General features: G+C 37.3%; 1 protein-coding gene across 2 annotated transcripts in view; it reads left to right on the top strand.

Moving 5' to 3' along the window:
- ACAD11 (acyl-CoA dehydrogenase family member 11) overlaps positions 1-15,612 on the top strand; it is a 92,814-nt gene that overhangs the window by 13,550 nt on the left and 63,652 nt on the right. For both annotated transcript variants that reach the window (XM_059162616.1, XM_059162617.1), the window contains 2 exons: positions 12,713-12,854; positions 13,450-13,571. In XM_059162616.1, the coding sequence (XP_059018599.1) occupies positions 12,713-12,854; positions 13,450-13,571 (264 nt within the window). The remainder of the gene's footprint in view (positions 1-12,712; positions 12,855-13,449; positions 13,572-15,612) is intronic.

Below are 15,612 nucleotides of genomic sequence, written 5' to 3'. Positions count from 1 at the left end.
ATTCATTACCAGCTATTTGCTTTGAAAGATAGGGTTGGAAAGGAACTACAGCTCTTAATGAGCTCAAAATACAAATGGAGAGAAAAAAATAATTAGCTAACAGCAAAAAAATAATGTATACCTGAGTGCTAAAGTACGTCATACAAAGTAAACTTACACGAGCAGTCAGAGGAAAGATACACTGTGGACTGGCATCAAAAGCTGTGAGATGTTAAATTTAGTTTTAGTTAATAGTTTACCTTTTCTACCTCACTTTTAGTTTTTATTTATTTATTTATTTATTTAAATACCCCCTTTATTTTCTTAAGTAAACTCTATGCTCAATGTGGGGCTCGAACTCATGACCCCAAGATCAAGAGTTACATGCTCTACCAACTGACCGAGCCAGGTGCCTCCCACCTCATTTTTTAGATCTCATAAGTAAATGGGAAATTTAGAGTATGTTTCTTTTTTGTGAAGGCACTCCACAAATTGGAAAATCAGTCCTTGGACTATAGCGAGCTGAATGTGTATATGTATGTGCTCACCTGTTTATATATATTCCTAGAGATAGGATTGGAAGCTTTTAAGCTTTTTATTTTTTCTTTGAGAATAAGGATTATGTTTTAATTTTTTTTTTTTACCTTTGCCTCTAGATTCTGTATAGTAGATGCTTGATAAGTGGAGATCTGCTAGACTATGACTTCCTTTAAAGCAGTGACTATAGCGTTTACGTAGCAGGTGGTTACATGTTTCTGAATAGAATCTAAGTTGAAAGAATTGATTTTTATTAATCACTATTTCTGCATCATATATTTGTGCTTAATTTTTATTCTCTAACAGTGTGACCTTAAAGCAGATACTTTAACCTCTGTGCCTCAGTTTTTATTTTAATTTGTTTTTATTGATATGTAATTGACATTGTAACATATTTAGGTGTACAATACAATGATTTGATACCTCCACACATTGTGAAACAATCACCACAATAAGGATTGTTTACCCCTTCGCCCTATGAAGTTAAATAATATGCAGTATAATATTACTGACTCTGGTCACCATGGTGTACATTGTATCCCCATGACTTATTTATTTTATGGTTGGAAGTTTGTACTTCTTGACCCCCTTCTTCCATTTCACTCACATCACATACCCCCTTACCTCTGGCAACCACTAGCGTGCTCTTTTCGTGTATGAGTTTATTTTTTTTTTAAGATTTTATTTATTTATTTGACAGAGAGATTACAAGTAGGCAGAGAGGCAGGCAGAGAGAGAGAGGAGGAAGCAGGCTCGCTGCTGAGCAGAGAGCCTGATGTGGGACTCGATCCCAGGACCCTGAGATCATGACCTGAGCCAAGGCAGCAGCTTAACCCACTGAGCCACCCAGGCGCCCTCGTGTATGAGTTTAATTATATTTGTTTTGTTTGTTCTTTTTTGTTTTGTTTTGTTCTTTTCACATATAAGTGAAATCATATGGTATTTTTCTTCCTCTGTCTCACTTAGTACACTTAGCGTTATAGTGTCAGGGTCCATTCATGTTGTCACAAATGGCAAGATTTCATTCTTTTGTAGGGCCAAATAGTATTCCACTGTATATATGCCACATTTTATCCATCCATCCACCCCCATCCACCCATCCATGGATGCCTTTTAACATCTTGGCTATTGTGAACAATACTGTAGTGAACATAGGAGTGCACATATCTTTTCTGATTAATGTTTTAATTTGCTTCACATAAATATGTGGAAGTAGAATTGCTGGATCATATGGTAGTTCTCTTTCTGGTTTCTTGAGGAAACTCCATAGTTTCCTCCATACCCTCATAGTGCCTGCAGTGATCTACATTCCCACCAATAATGCCCAGAAGTTCCCTTTTCTCTGTATCCTCACCAGCACTTGTTCTTTTCTGTCTTCTTGAAAATAGCCATTACGACAGGTTTGAGATGATACCTTATTGTGGTTTTGATTTGTATTTCTCTGATAATAAATGATGTTAATCATTTTTTTCATGTGACTTTTGGCCATCTGTATGTCTTCTTTGGAAAAATTTCTATTTAGAACTTATACCTATTTTTTTATTGACTGTACTTTTGTATTGAGTTATAGGAGTTCTTTATCTATTTTGGCTATTAACTCCTTACTCAATATATGATTTGCAGATACATTGTCCCATTTAGGAGGTTGCCTTTTTATTTTATTGATGGTTTCCTTTGCTGTGCAGAAGGTTTTTAGTTTGATGTAGTCCCTTTTGTTTATATTTGCTTTTGTTCCCATTGCCTTGGGAATCAGTTACCAAAAAAAAAAAAAAAAAGTACTGCCAAGAAGAATGTCAATGAGCCTACCACCCATGTTTTCTTCTAGGAATTCTGTGGTTTCTGGTCTTGTATTCAAGTCTTTAATTCAGTTTGAGTTAATTTATGTATGGCATAAGACAATGGTACAGTTTCATTTTTTTTTTTTTTTGCTTGTGGCTGTCCAGTTTTCCCAATACCATTTATTAAAGAAACTGTCTTTTCCCCATTGTATATTCTTGCTTCCTTTGTCATAAATTAATCAGCCATATACATGTGGGTTTTTTTCCTGGGCTCTTTATTCTGTTCCATTTATCCTTATGTCTGTTTTTGTGCCACTGTTTTGATTATTATAATATTATATAATTTGAAATCAGGAAGTGTGATGCTTCCAACTTTATTCTTTCCCAAGATTGCTTTAGCTCTTTGGGATCTTATGTGGTTCCATAAAATTTTAGGATTCTTTGTTCTATTTCTGTGAAAAATGTCATTGGAATTTTGATAGGAATTCCATTGAATCTATAAATTGCTTTGAATAATATGGATATCTTAACAATATTAATTCTTCAAATCCATTTGTGTGTTCTTCAGTTTAGTTCATCGGTGTCTTACAGCTTTCATACAGTTCTTTTACCTGCTTGGTGAAATTTATTCCTAGGTATTTTATTCTTTTTGGTGCAATCGTAAATGTAATTTTCTAAATTTCTCTTTCTGATAGTTTGTTGTTACAGTATTAAAAACATAATATTATATGTTGATTTTGTATCCTGTAACTTTACTGAGTTTGTTTATTCTAATAGGTTTTTTTTGTAAAGTCTTACAGCATTTTCTATATAAAAAGTCCTGTTGTCCACAAATAATGACACTTTCACTTCTTCCTTTCCAGTTTAGATGCTTTTTAATTTCTTTTTCTTGCCTAATTGCTCTAGACTTCCGATACTGTGTTGAATGAAAGGGGCAAGAGTGGGCATCCTTGTCTTGTTCCTAATTGTTAAAGGAGGTTTTCAGCATTTTACCATTGAGTATGTTTGCTGTGGGCTTGTTACATATGGGCCTTTATTTTGAGGTACATTCACTATAATGACTTTTTTGAGAGTTTTTATTATAAATGGATGTTGAATTTTTTCAAATGTTTTTTCTGCATCTATTTAGATGCTTAAAAGATCATTTTCTTGATGTGGCATATAACATTGGTTTATTTGCAAGTGTCAAACCATCCTTGCATCCCTGGATTAAATCCTGCTCAATCATAATATATGACCTTTTTAATGTAGTGTTGAATTTAATTTACTAATATTTTGTGGAGGATTTTTGCATCTGTTTTCATCAGGGATATTGGTCTGTAATTTTCCTTTTTGTATGTGTGGTGTCTTGTCTGTTTTTGGTATTAGAGTAATGCTGGCTTTATAAAATGAGTATGGGGGATACCTGAGTTGGAAGAGCATGAGATGATCTTGGAATCCTGAGTTTGAGCCCCGCATTGGGTGTACTGATAGCTTTAATTTTAAAAAAATAATAATAAGTAAAGAAATAGGATTTGAAAGTATCCCCTCCTCTTCAGTTTTTTTGGAAGAGTTTTGAAGGACAGATATTTAAATCTTATTTGAATGTTTGATAGAATTCTCCAGCGAAACTGTCTGGTCCTGGGCTCCTATGTCTGCAATTCTGTTTCCTTCCCTAATTTTTGGTCATTATTTCTTCAAATAAGTTTTCTATCCCTATTTCTCTTTTCTCCTTCTGGGACCACTATAATACAACTGTCATTCCACTTGATGTTGTTTCATAGGTCCCTTAAGATATCGTCACTTTTAAAAACCATTTTTTCTGTTTTGTTTTGGGCTTCTATTTTATTTTGCACTTCACTATCCCTTCTTCTAGGTCACTGATCTTTTCTTCTGCTTCATCTAGTTTGTTGTTGAACCCTTCTTGTGCATTTTTTCAGTTCATTTATTGCATTCTTCAGCTTCGTGACTTCTGTTCAGTACTTCCTTATATTTTCCCTCTTTGTTGACATTCTTACTGTATTCACCCATTCTTCTTAGATCAGTGAGCATCTTTAATGGCCATTACTTTGAACTCTTTATCAGGTAAATTAATTAATGGAATTTTATCTTGTTTTCTTACTTGGAACATACTCCTTTTTCATTATTTTGCTTCATTCTCTGTCTTTGTTTCATCTTCTTTTAAAGATTTGTTTATTTACTTGAGAGGGGGTAAGGGAGAGGGAAAGATGCTATCTGCTGAGCATGGAGCCCAACACAGGGCTCAGTCTCACAACCCAGAAATCATGACCTAAGCAGAAATCAAGAGTCAGAGGTTTAACTGACTGAGACACTCAGGCACCACTGTCTTTGTTTCTGTGTATTAAGTATAACTTCTATCCCTCCCAGTCTTAAAGGAGTGGTCACAGGAACATGGGATGTGTTTCACTTCGCTGTCTGTGCAGTGTCCTGGGGGCAGTAGCCTAGCCATGACTGCCTCTCTCATTATTTCAGCCCCATGGGGCCAAGAAATGCAAGCCCCCTGGCCACCAGAGCCAACATTCAAGGGGTGTTGCTTGTGTGAACAGCTTTGGCAGGGCCATAAAGGAGGGATGGGCCAGGATAATACTATCCACTGGATATACTGGGATGAAGCTTTAAGGGAATACCTTGCTGGATAGCCCACTTGCTGAGTTCAGTGAAGCAGGGCCATGTGGTAGCACAAGGTCAGAGCATGCCTGTCTGCTGGGTTTAGCAATGTAGGGCCACAGGGCAAGCAGCACTAGTAAGGTAGAGGGAGAGGGCAAAAATGGCACCTGCCAGCATCTCCATCCCCAGAGAGAGTTCAAATAAATCCCAGCCACTCCAGCAGATGCTTTAAGATTGGCCAATGAATCTCCTTCATATAAGGTCTAAGTTCTTTCAACTTGCTGCTTTTGATGGGTCTCAAGATGGGTAAATCTATCCATGAGCCCTTTAAGAGTGGAATCTGTTTTCTAGAGCCTTTTGGTTCTCCTGGATGTGAATCCTTTTGGTTTTCAAAGCCAGACATTTTGGGGGCTCATCTCTCTGGTGCAGATCCCAAGGATGGGAGTACCTGATATGGGGCTTAAACCCCTTGCTTCTCTGGGATATAGTCCATATTTATGTAATTCCCTCCTGCTTGTGGGTTGCCACACTGGAGGGTAGGATTTTTGGTGACACTTCATCTCTACCTCTCCTACCCATCTTGCTGTAACCTGTTTTTGTTTTGTTTTGTTTGTTTTAAGATTTTATTTTATTTTATCTTATTAAGATTTTATTTATTTTGACAGGGAGAGACACAGCGAGAGAGGGAGCACAAGCAGAGGGAGGGGGAAAAGTAGGCTTCACGCTGAGCCAGGAGCCCGATGCAGGGCTTGAACCCAGGCCCTAGGATCATGACCTGAGCCGAAGGCAGGTGCTTAGCAACTAAGCCACCCAGACACCCTTTAAGATTTTTTTTTTAAGTAATCTATACACCCAGTGTGGGGCTTGAACTCACAACCCCATGATCAAGAGTTGTATTCTCTGTTGACTGAGCTAGCCAGTTGCCCTTGATATAGCCTTTCTGTCCTTCATTGTGGAGGAGCTGTTCAGGTCCTTTTCAGATCATTTTCAGAGAAAGTTGTTCTATATGGAGCTGAAGATTTGGTGTATCTGTGGAAGTAGATGAGTTCAGTGTCTTCCTATGCTACCATTTGAACCACTTATTTTAACTTTTTATTTTAAAATAGTTATATACTTGTAAGAAGTTGTTAAAAAAAAAAAAAAAGTACAAAGGGTCTTGTATACCTATCAGCCTAATTCCCTAAATGGATCTCACACAACTATAGTACATTATCAAAGCCAGGAAACTGACGTTGTGTGCCTTTTAAGTTGGATAGAGAAATACCAAAATTTCAGGGTTGTTAGGAAGCTAAAATGAAGTAATCAATGTGGACCAAGTAGCTGGTACCTGGCATAGCTGTGCTGAACTTGTTTCAGTTTTCTTCTTCTTTTTCTTTATTTTCTCCTCTGTTTTTCTATTTTACTTTTTTTGAAGATTGCCTATCAAGCTCTGTTCTTCATAAAACTATTAAGGTAGAAGTAAATATTTCATAATATGTACTAAAACTTAAACAGTGGTTGTAAGGGATCAAATTATAGGAGACTTTTAAGTTGTACATTTTTGTAACAAGTAAGGTTTGAGGTTTTATTATTTTGTGGGTTTTTTTTTTTCAAAGAATAGCATGTTTTATTTTTATCATCAGAAAACACAAGAAAGAAGACAAAAACAAACTTAAATGACAAACCTTCCAGGAATGTGTGTGGTAAGCCAGTAAAGGATTACTAAAGGGTATGGCAGAAGGAGAGCACATTACTCAGTTTTGTAATCCGTATTTTCCAGTTACTTGTACATAAAGTATTTGAAGTATGTTTGAGTATTTCCATAATACAACATGCTTACTGCAATGTTTAAAAGAAATCCAGCCTTCCTGAAAAATATTGTTAATTTTCTTTTTTTTTTTCCAAATATTTTGTTTATTTGACAGAGAGAGATCACAAGTAGGAAGAGAGGCAGGCAGAGAGAGAGAGAGAGTGAAGCAGGCTCCCTGCTGAGCAGAGAGTCCGATGTAGGACTCGATCCGAGGACCCTGAGATCACGACTTGAGCCGAAGGCAGCGGTTTAACCCACTGAGCCACCCAGGTGCCCCAGTATTGTTAATTTTCTAAACATAAATCTTACCCATCTGGCAGAGAAATGTTTAAAAGTTTAATGTGCATTTCAACTTGAAAAACAAATTTATTTAATTAGAAACAGATAAACCTAGAGATAATTCATCTGCATTCATTAATTAGTAGTCAGATGTATGTAAGATAATAAATACATGTAATCTGGCTATTCTAAAGTCATCTATCTTGCAGCCTTTTATACATTAACTTGTGAAGAAAAAAGATTTGATATGCAAACAAAACTTGTATTTTTAATGGCTCTTCTTTTTTATTTCCCTCATTATCTCTTAAGTGTTAGTGTAGGTGGGCAGAAGCATAGTTGTGAAATTTAATTTTATTGCTAGGAAGGGTGTAGCAATTTGGGTTTTTTTTTTTTTTTTTCAGAGACAGAGGGGTAGTGGCAGGGGGAGAAAGTGAGAGAAAATCTTAAGCAGGCTCCACATCCAACAAGGAGCCTGATGTGGGGCTTGAACTCATGGTCCTGAGATCATGACCTGAGCTAAAATCAAGAGTCAGACACTAGACCAACTGAACCACCCAGGCCTCCCTACATTATAGATATTTTTTTAAATACTTTTTAGTAGAGGCATCTGGATGGCTCAGTCACTTAAGTGTCTGCCTGTGCTTAGGTCATGATCCCAGGATTCTAGATCTCTGAGTTGGGCTCCCTACTCAGCAGGGAGCCTGCTTCTCCCTGTCCCTTTCCCCTCACTCATGCTTGCTCGCTCTCTCTCTCTTTCAAATAAAATAAGGAGGGAAGGCAAGATGGTGGAAGAGTAGGGGAGCTCATTTCATTTGGTCCCTTGAATTTAACTAAAGAACTATCAAAAAATTCTGAACACCTGTGAATTCAACCTAAGATGAAAAAAGAAATGCTGGAATTCTACAAATAGAAAAGTGACCACTTTTTGCAAGGTAGGAGGTATGGAGAAGTGAATCTGAGGGGATATATTGGAAGATAAATGGCAGGGGGAGGGAGCCTCTGCAAGCCAGTTATAGGAAAGTGATACAGCCCCTGAGAGCAAAATTAGAACCTTTAGAAATCTGCTCCAGTGAGAGATGTCCCTGCCTGAAAGCTGCTCAAGTGGTGAAGTGGGACAGAATCCTAGGTGGGACAGTGTGACCTCAGGATATCTCTGGAGTCACAGAAAGAATGGAGGTGCCCGAGCTGGCAGCATTCCCAAGCATTGCAGCAAGGGAAGCTGGTTAGGGACAGTGAGCTCGTGAGGGGGCTTTCAGCTTGGTTTGCTCTAAGCCATGAATGGTGGCACACTTGGGCAACAGCTGTCCATGCAGGAGCCCTGCAAAGGGCAGAAAGGCCGTGACACTCTACCTTTCCCTAGGAAGACCAGAGTGGATGCATACCACAGGAGTCTGCAGAGTTTGACACACACAGAAGGGAAGACCACTCATCCCTGAGTTTACTGAAGAGAGGTGACTGTGATCTTTCAGCTCCAGGGCTGGTGATCCAGGCATGGCCTTTTTTATTTTCGTCCCCCAGAGAGGCACGGAAAGCCTTCAGGAAACAAAACCCATTTAGAGCAACCAGAAGTGGCTTACACTGAAACTGCCTCCCTGGCAAAGCGTGGTGCAGCTCTACTCAGGCAAAGACACCTGATAATCAGCACAGGAGGCTCTTCCCCAAGAAGACCAGCTGGAAAAGCAGGCGAACACCAAGTGTATGGAACACACAGGACTGCAAAACTGCAGCACTAGGGGAAAATAGTATATAGAATTCAAGGGTTTTTGTTTTTTTTTTTTTCTCATTATAACTTTATCTTTCAGGTTAAAGTTTTCCTTTTCCTTTTCAATAAGTTTCTTATTTTATCAGATCTTTAAGTCTTTTTTTAACTTTCATTTTTTTTTTTTTACGTTTAATAGATACATTCCTCATTTTTGGCTTCCTTTTACTGTATCATATATATATATATATGATACAATATTGGGATTTAGTATCTTCTAACAAACAGACCAAAATACACCCAGGACCAAGTGGATCACCCTGTTTTGTCTACCTGGGAGACTATAGTCTCTCTGAAAAACCCCCCCTTCTTTTTTTCTTTTCCTCTTTGCCTTCTGACTGCTTCAGATTTGTCTGGTGCATATTTCATTTGGGTCTGGTTGATAATTTTTATTTTATCTCATTCATCCATTCTTCTCTGGGCAAAATGACTACAAAGAGAAATTCACAAAAAAGAACCAGAGGTAATACTTCCTGCCACACATCTAATCAATATGGATATAAGTAAAAAGACACACCTGGAATTCAGGATAATGATACTAAAGTTACTAGGTGGGCTGGAAAAAAGGATGAAAGACACAAGAGAATCTGTTAGTGCAGAATGAAATCTAGGTAGGCTGAAATTTAAAATGCTTTAACTGAGATGTATTCTAAATTGGATGCTGTAACACCTAGGGTAAATGGGGCAGAAGAGGAAGGAAGTGACCTAGAAGATGAGTGGAGGGAAAGGAAGGTAGCTGAAGCAAAGAGAGAAAAACAACTAATGGACTATGAGAGGATGCTTTGAGAAATCAGCGATACCATGAAGCAAAATAATATTAGAATTATTGGCATCCCTGAAGAAAGAGAAAGAAAGAGAGAGGGACATAAGGTATATTTGAACAAATCATAGCTGGGAATGTCCCTAATCTGGGAAAGAAAACAGGCATTCAAGTCCAAGAGGTAGAGAGTACCCTTCTCAAAATCAATAAAAATAGATCAACACCCAACATATAATAGTGAAGCTTGCAAATTTCAGAGATAAAGAGAAAATCCTGAAAGGAGCTTGAGACAAGGGGTTCTTAACCAACAGGGGTAGAAACATTAGGCTGGCAGCAGACCAAGCCGTAATGACCTGGCAGGCCAGAACGTGCTGGCATGATACATTTAAGGAACTAAATGAGAAAAACATGTAGCCAAGAATACCTTCCAGCAAGGCTGTCATTCAGAATGGAAGGAGACATTAAGAGCTTCCAGGGTAAACAAAAACTAAAAGAATCTGTGACCACTAAACCAGCCCTGCAAAAAATACTAAAGGGGAAACTGTAAGCAGAAAGAGAGCCCCAGTGTAACAGACCAGAAAGGAACAGAGACAGTCTACAGAAAGAGGGACTTTATAAGTAATACAGTGACACTAAATTCATCTCTTTCAGTAGTTCTTCTGAATCTAAATGGGCTAAATGATCCAATCAAAAGACACAGGGTATCAGATTGGCTGGCAAGACACATCCATATGCTGTCTACAGCAGACTCTTCTTAGACCCAAAGACACCTCCAGATTGAAGCTCAGGGCTTGGAAAACCATGTATCATGGTAATGGACATCAAAAGAAAGCTGGGGTAACAATCATTATATCAGAAAAATTAGATTTAAACCAAAGAATGTAGGGGCACCTGGTGGCTCAGTGGGTTAAAGCCTTTGCCTTTGGCTCAGGTCATGATCCCAGCATCTTGGGATGGAGCCCCTCATCAGGCTCTCTGCTCAGCAGGGAGCCTGCTTCCTCTTCTCTCTCTCTGCCTGCCTCTCTGCCTACTTGTGATCTCTGCCTGTCAAATAAATAAATAAGATCTTTAAAAAAAAAAAAAAAAAACAAAGAATGTAATAAGAGATGAGGAAGCATACTATGTCATACTTAAAGGGCCTATCCAACAAGAGGATCTAATAATTACAAACATTTTTGCCCCTAAAGTGGAAGCAGCCAATTAGATAAGCCAATTAATAGCAAAATTAAAGAAACACATGGATAATAATACTTTATAGTGGGGGGACTTCAATACCCCACTCACAACAATGGACAGATCATCTAAGCAGAAGATGAACAAGGAAACAAGGACTTCGAATGACACGCTGGACCAGATGGACTTCACAGATACATACAGAGCATTCCATCCTAAAGCAACAGATTACATATTCTTCTCAAGTGCACATGGAACATTCTCCAGAGTGGATCACATACTTGGTCACAAATCAGGTCTCAACTGATACCAAAAGATTGGGATCATCCCCTGCATATTTTCAGACCACAATGCTTTGAGACTTGACCTCAATCACAAAAGGAAATCGGGAAGGAACTCAAACACTTGGAGGTTGAAGAGCATCCTACTGAGGAATGAAAGGGTCAGCCAGGAAGTTATAGAAGAATTTTTAAAAATTATGGAAACAAATGAAAATGAAAACACAACTGTTCAAAACCTTGTGATATAGCAAAGGCAGTCCTAAGAGGGAAGTACATAGCAATACAAGCCTTTCTCAAAAACTTAGAAAAGTCTCAAATACACAAGCTAAAGTTACACTGTAAGGAGCTGGAGAAAGAATAAGAGCTCTTCCCCTGTGAAACGAAGTAGGAGAAGAGAATTAATAAAGATTAGAGCAGAAATCAATGAAGTAGAAACTAAAAGAACAGTAAAACAGATCAATGAAACTGGAAGCTGGTTCTTCAAAAGAGTTAATAAGATCAATAAACCCTTGGCCAGACTTATCAAGAAGAAAATAAATCATAAATTAAATTAAATATATAAATAATTTTAAAATCCTGTATGAAAGAGGAGAGATCACAGTCAACACCCAGGAAATACAAATAATCTTAAGAACATATTATGAGCAGAAGCTTTTTATCTTGATGAAGTCCCAGAAGTTCATTTTTGCTTTTGTTTCCCTTGCCTTTGGAGATGTGCCTTGCAAGAAGTTGCTGTGGCCAATGTCAAAGAGGTTACTACCTCTGTTCTCCTCTAGGATTTTTTTTTTTAAGATTTTATTTACTTATTTGACAGAGAGAGATCACAAGTAGACAGAGAGGCAGGCAGAGAGAGAGAGGGAAGCAGGCTCCCCGCTGAGCAGAGAGCCTGACGAGGGACTCGATCCCAGGACCCTGAGATCATAACCTGAGCTGAAGGCAGCGGCTTAACCCACTGAGCCACCCAGGCGCCCCTCTCCTCTAGAATTTTGATGGATTTCTGTCTCACATTGAGACATTGAGGTCTTCCATTTAGAGTTTATCTTTGTGTATGATATAAGTTTCATTCTTCTGTATATAGCTGTCCAATTTTCCCAGTACTGTTTATTGAAGAGACTGTCTTTTTCCCATTGGATATTTTTTCCTACTTTGTTGAAGATTAGTTGATCATAGAGTTGAGGCTCCATATCTGGGCTTTCTATTTTGTTCCATTGATCTATCTGTCTGTTTTTGTGCCAGTAGCATCCTGTCTTGGTGATCACAGCTTTATAGTATAGCTTGAAATCAGGCAAGTTGTTAGGGCCACTTTGGAAAACAGTGTGGAGGTTCCTTAAAAAGTTAAAAATAGAGTTACCCTATGACCCAGCAATTGTAGATGCTTAAGCAACTGAGCCACCCAGGTGTTCTGAGAGCAAACTTTAAACTGTGCATGACATGACATAGATGCTTAAATTATAAGTAATTATTAGAATTTCTTCTACAGTTAACCCTCAGTTGAGCAGTTTCAGCTGCTTTTGTTTCCTCTCATTAGCAGAGATACTAGTGGTATGTAAAGTAAAATGCAGGATAACTGATGGCCAATGATGGAGCCAGCAGACTTGGCTCTACATATTCCAGACTAATTAGTTATTTGGTAAATGAGATGTGCCATTGTAGGTAAAAACTATAAACTATGTAAACTAAGATTTGCTTCTGATAGATAATAGGATCCACTTATTTCCCTGTTTTTGTTTTATATTAAATATGTTAAAACCTTTTTATTTTTAATTGCAGTCTCGAGTTATAGCTATACTGGATTGGGAGCTTTCAACTATTGGTCATCCTTTGTCAGACTTAGCTCATCTCTCCCTATTCTACTTTTGGCCAAGGACTGTTCCAATGATAAATCAAAATTCTTACTTTCAAGAAAATATAGGTATGAAATCGTAATGTTGCCTAAATTGCTATTAATATAAAATTATATTTATTCTTCATAATTAAAAGGTAAGATTTATATTGCCATTTTAGATACATAGCTTTTATTTGTTTCTTGAAATGTTTCTCTTTTTTTTTAAAGACTTTATTTATTTGAGAGAGAGAGAAAGAATGCATGTGCACAAGCAAGGGGAGGGTCAGAGGGAGAAGGAGCAACAGGGCTCCTGCTAAGCAAAGAGACCAACTCGGGACTCGATCCCAGGACCCTGGGATCATTACCTGAGCTGAAGGCAGATGGTTAACTGACTGAGCCACCCAGGCACTCCTCTGAAATGTTTCTAATTCATTGTATTCTTGATTTTTCTGAACAACAGATTTTACTTTTTGTAATTATGATAAAATGTAGCCCTTTATATATATATATATATATATATATATATATATATATATATATATATATATAATTCATTTGGAAAACAACATTCAGAACATGTTTGTTATGTGTATCAGTTTTATGTACACATGTAGTATTATTACATTTGAAACATTCACCATGATATCTTTATTAAATTTTATAGTATGTGTTGTTTTTATAGGGATACCATCAATAGAAGAACTGGTTTCAATATATTGCCGCTGCAGGGGAATTGATTCTATTCTCCCTAACTGGAATTTCTTTCTTGCCCTTGCATATTTTAAAATGGCTGGAATAGCACAGGTAATTGATTGGTCTCAACTTCTGTTTCTCCATTATTTATTAATGTACTATTCATGATATTTTCTGGTCTTCAGGAGTTTTATGTTCTTTTTCCTTAGATCATTTTGCTTTGGATAATGACAAATACCAGGACTGGGTGAATATGAATCCAGACTTTACAGAATAGGAATTTGGCAAAAGCAAAAAATTGAGTAGCAAAATGTGTTATCATTTTTTGGTATGACAAACTTAATAGTGGAAGGAAGAAAGAAAGAAAGAAAGATAAAAAGAAAAAAGCATATGAAGATTCATTATTTCCTGAATATCCAATTTAAGAAAGAGCTAAAATCTTTTAATAATGTCTGCTCCAAACTATAAAACCATTTATTAACCAGTACTGATGATGAGGAAAGAAATACTTTTGCATGTCCCAAAGTCTAGCACTGTACCTAGATTATAGTAGCCTCTTAATATATATTTTTGAGAGAATAAATGAGTAAAATTTTCTGTTTTCTAATAATGTTAGAATCACACAAATTACGTGTCTGATTTTAAGAGGAAATTGAGCATAAATTCAGTTTTTTAAAATCTAAAGTGTACTTTTTTTTTTTTTTTTTTAGCAGGGGAGGGGCAGAGGGAGAGGGAGAGAAAGCATCTTAGGCAGGCTCTACTCTCAACACAGAACCTGCCATAGGGCTCAATCTCACAACCCTAAGATCATGGTGTGAGCCAAAATCAAAATTCCAGTGCTTAACCAACTGAGCCACCCAGGTGCCCCTAAAGTGTATTCTTCTTTATACTGATTTAGTTTACATGTGCTTTGAACCTCAGGAGTTTATTTAAGAAATTGAGATGCTTCATCAGTGACAAAGGGCTAGGGCTTGGAAGAATAAGTCAGTAAGAGATTTTAGAAACAAAAAAGAATGTAAAAAGGATTAAGGTGTTTTTTCCTTGTCTTCTGAGTCCATGCTATCCATGACCAACTGAAATATCTTCTGGATATAGTTGTATTACATCTCATCCTGTATTTTAGAATCACGTTAATCGTGTTGGTTGGATGGGTTCCTCAAAAGAGGGTTCATGGTATGTTTTTTATATTTGTCAGTTTCCACAAATCAGATACCAAATGGGCTTTGAACTTAAAATGGATTTTCATTTCAAACAAAAGTTTTACTTGCATTATGCATTATGTATGTGGTAGACTATATGGTAACAGGGATGATCATAAACATTGCATTCTAACTACAAATATGAAATTGGAATGATGGAAGGAGTGTTAGAGTGTCTTATTGCATAAAGAAGTACGCGAAGAGGGGTGCCTGGGTGGCTCAGTGGGTTAAGCCGCTGCCTTCGGCTCAGGTCATGATCTCAGGGTCCTGGGATCGAGTCCCGCATCGGGCTCTCTGCTCAGCAGGGAGCCTGCTTCCTCCTCTTTCTCTCTCTGCCCACCTCTCTGCCTACTTGTGATCTCTGTCTGTCAAATAAATAAATAAAATCTTTAAGAAAAAAAAAAAGAAGTACACGAAGAAATAAAACTAATGAAATTCAGTGGATTGTGTTAGGGTGAGACAAGCAAGGGAGAGGAGAGTGTTATGTTGAAAGCACAGAACACAAAGAAAGAAAAACTAATTAGCATTCAACTAACCCTGTTCAAGGAGACAGTTAACTAAATTCGGACTCCAAAATAATGAGAGAAAATATTCTTAGAGATCATCTCTGTGTCTTCTCTTCCATTTTATAGTTTTTAATTTTATTTTGGTTTATTTAGATTTTCCCCCACTAAAACAGGAGAACAGTGATCTTTAAAGGTGGTATAAGGTGATGCCACTTTGACATCTTTGTTAACTCCTGAGTTCATTTTCAAGTTTGATTTGATTTACAGTTAAAGTTCTGTTAGAATGAGAGTGTGTTAAGCAAATAATGCATGTCTAACTCTTTAATTTAGGGTGGTATAATTATCCCTATATGTAAATAAATAGAATTGATGGTCTGATTTATATCTTGATACCTTGTGAGGTTAGTGACTCACATAGCTGGGAAACTGGAGACTGGATAGCTGAAG

The sequence above is a fragment of the Mustela lutreola genome, chromosome 2, assembly GCF_030435805.1.
Source record: "Mustela lutreola isolate mMusLut2 chromosome 2, mMusLut2.pri, whole genome shotgun sequence".
Classification (NCBI taxonomy): Eukaryota; Metazoa; Chordata; class Mammalia; order Carnivora; family Mustelidae; genus Mustela; species Mustela lutreola.
This window is presented reverse-complemented; position numbering and strand designations above follow the sequence as displayed.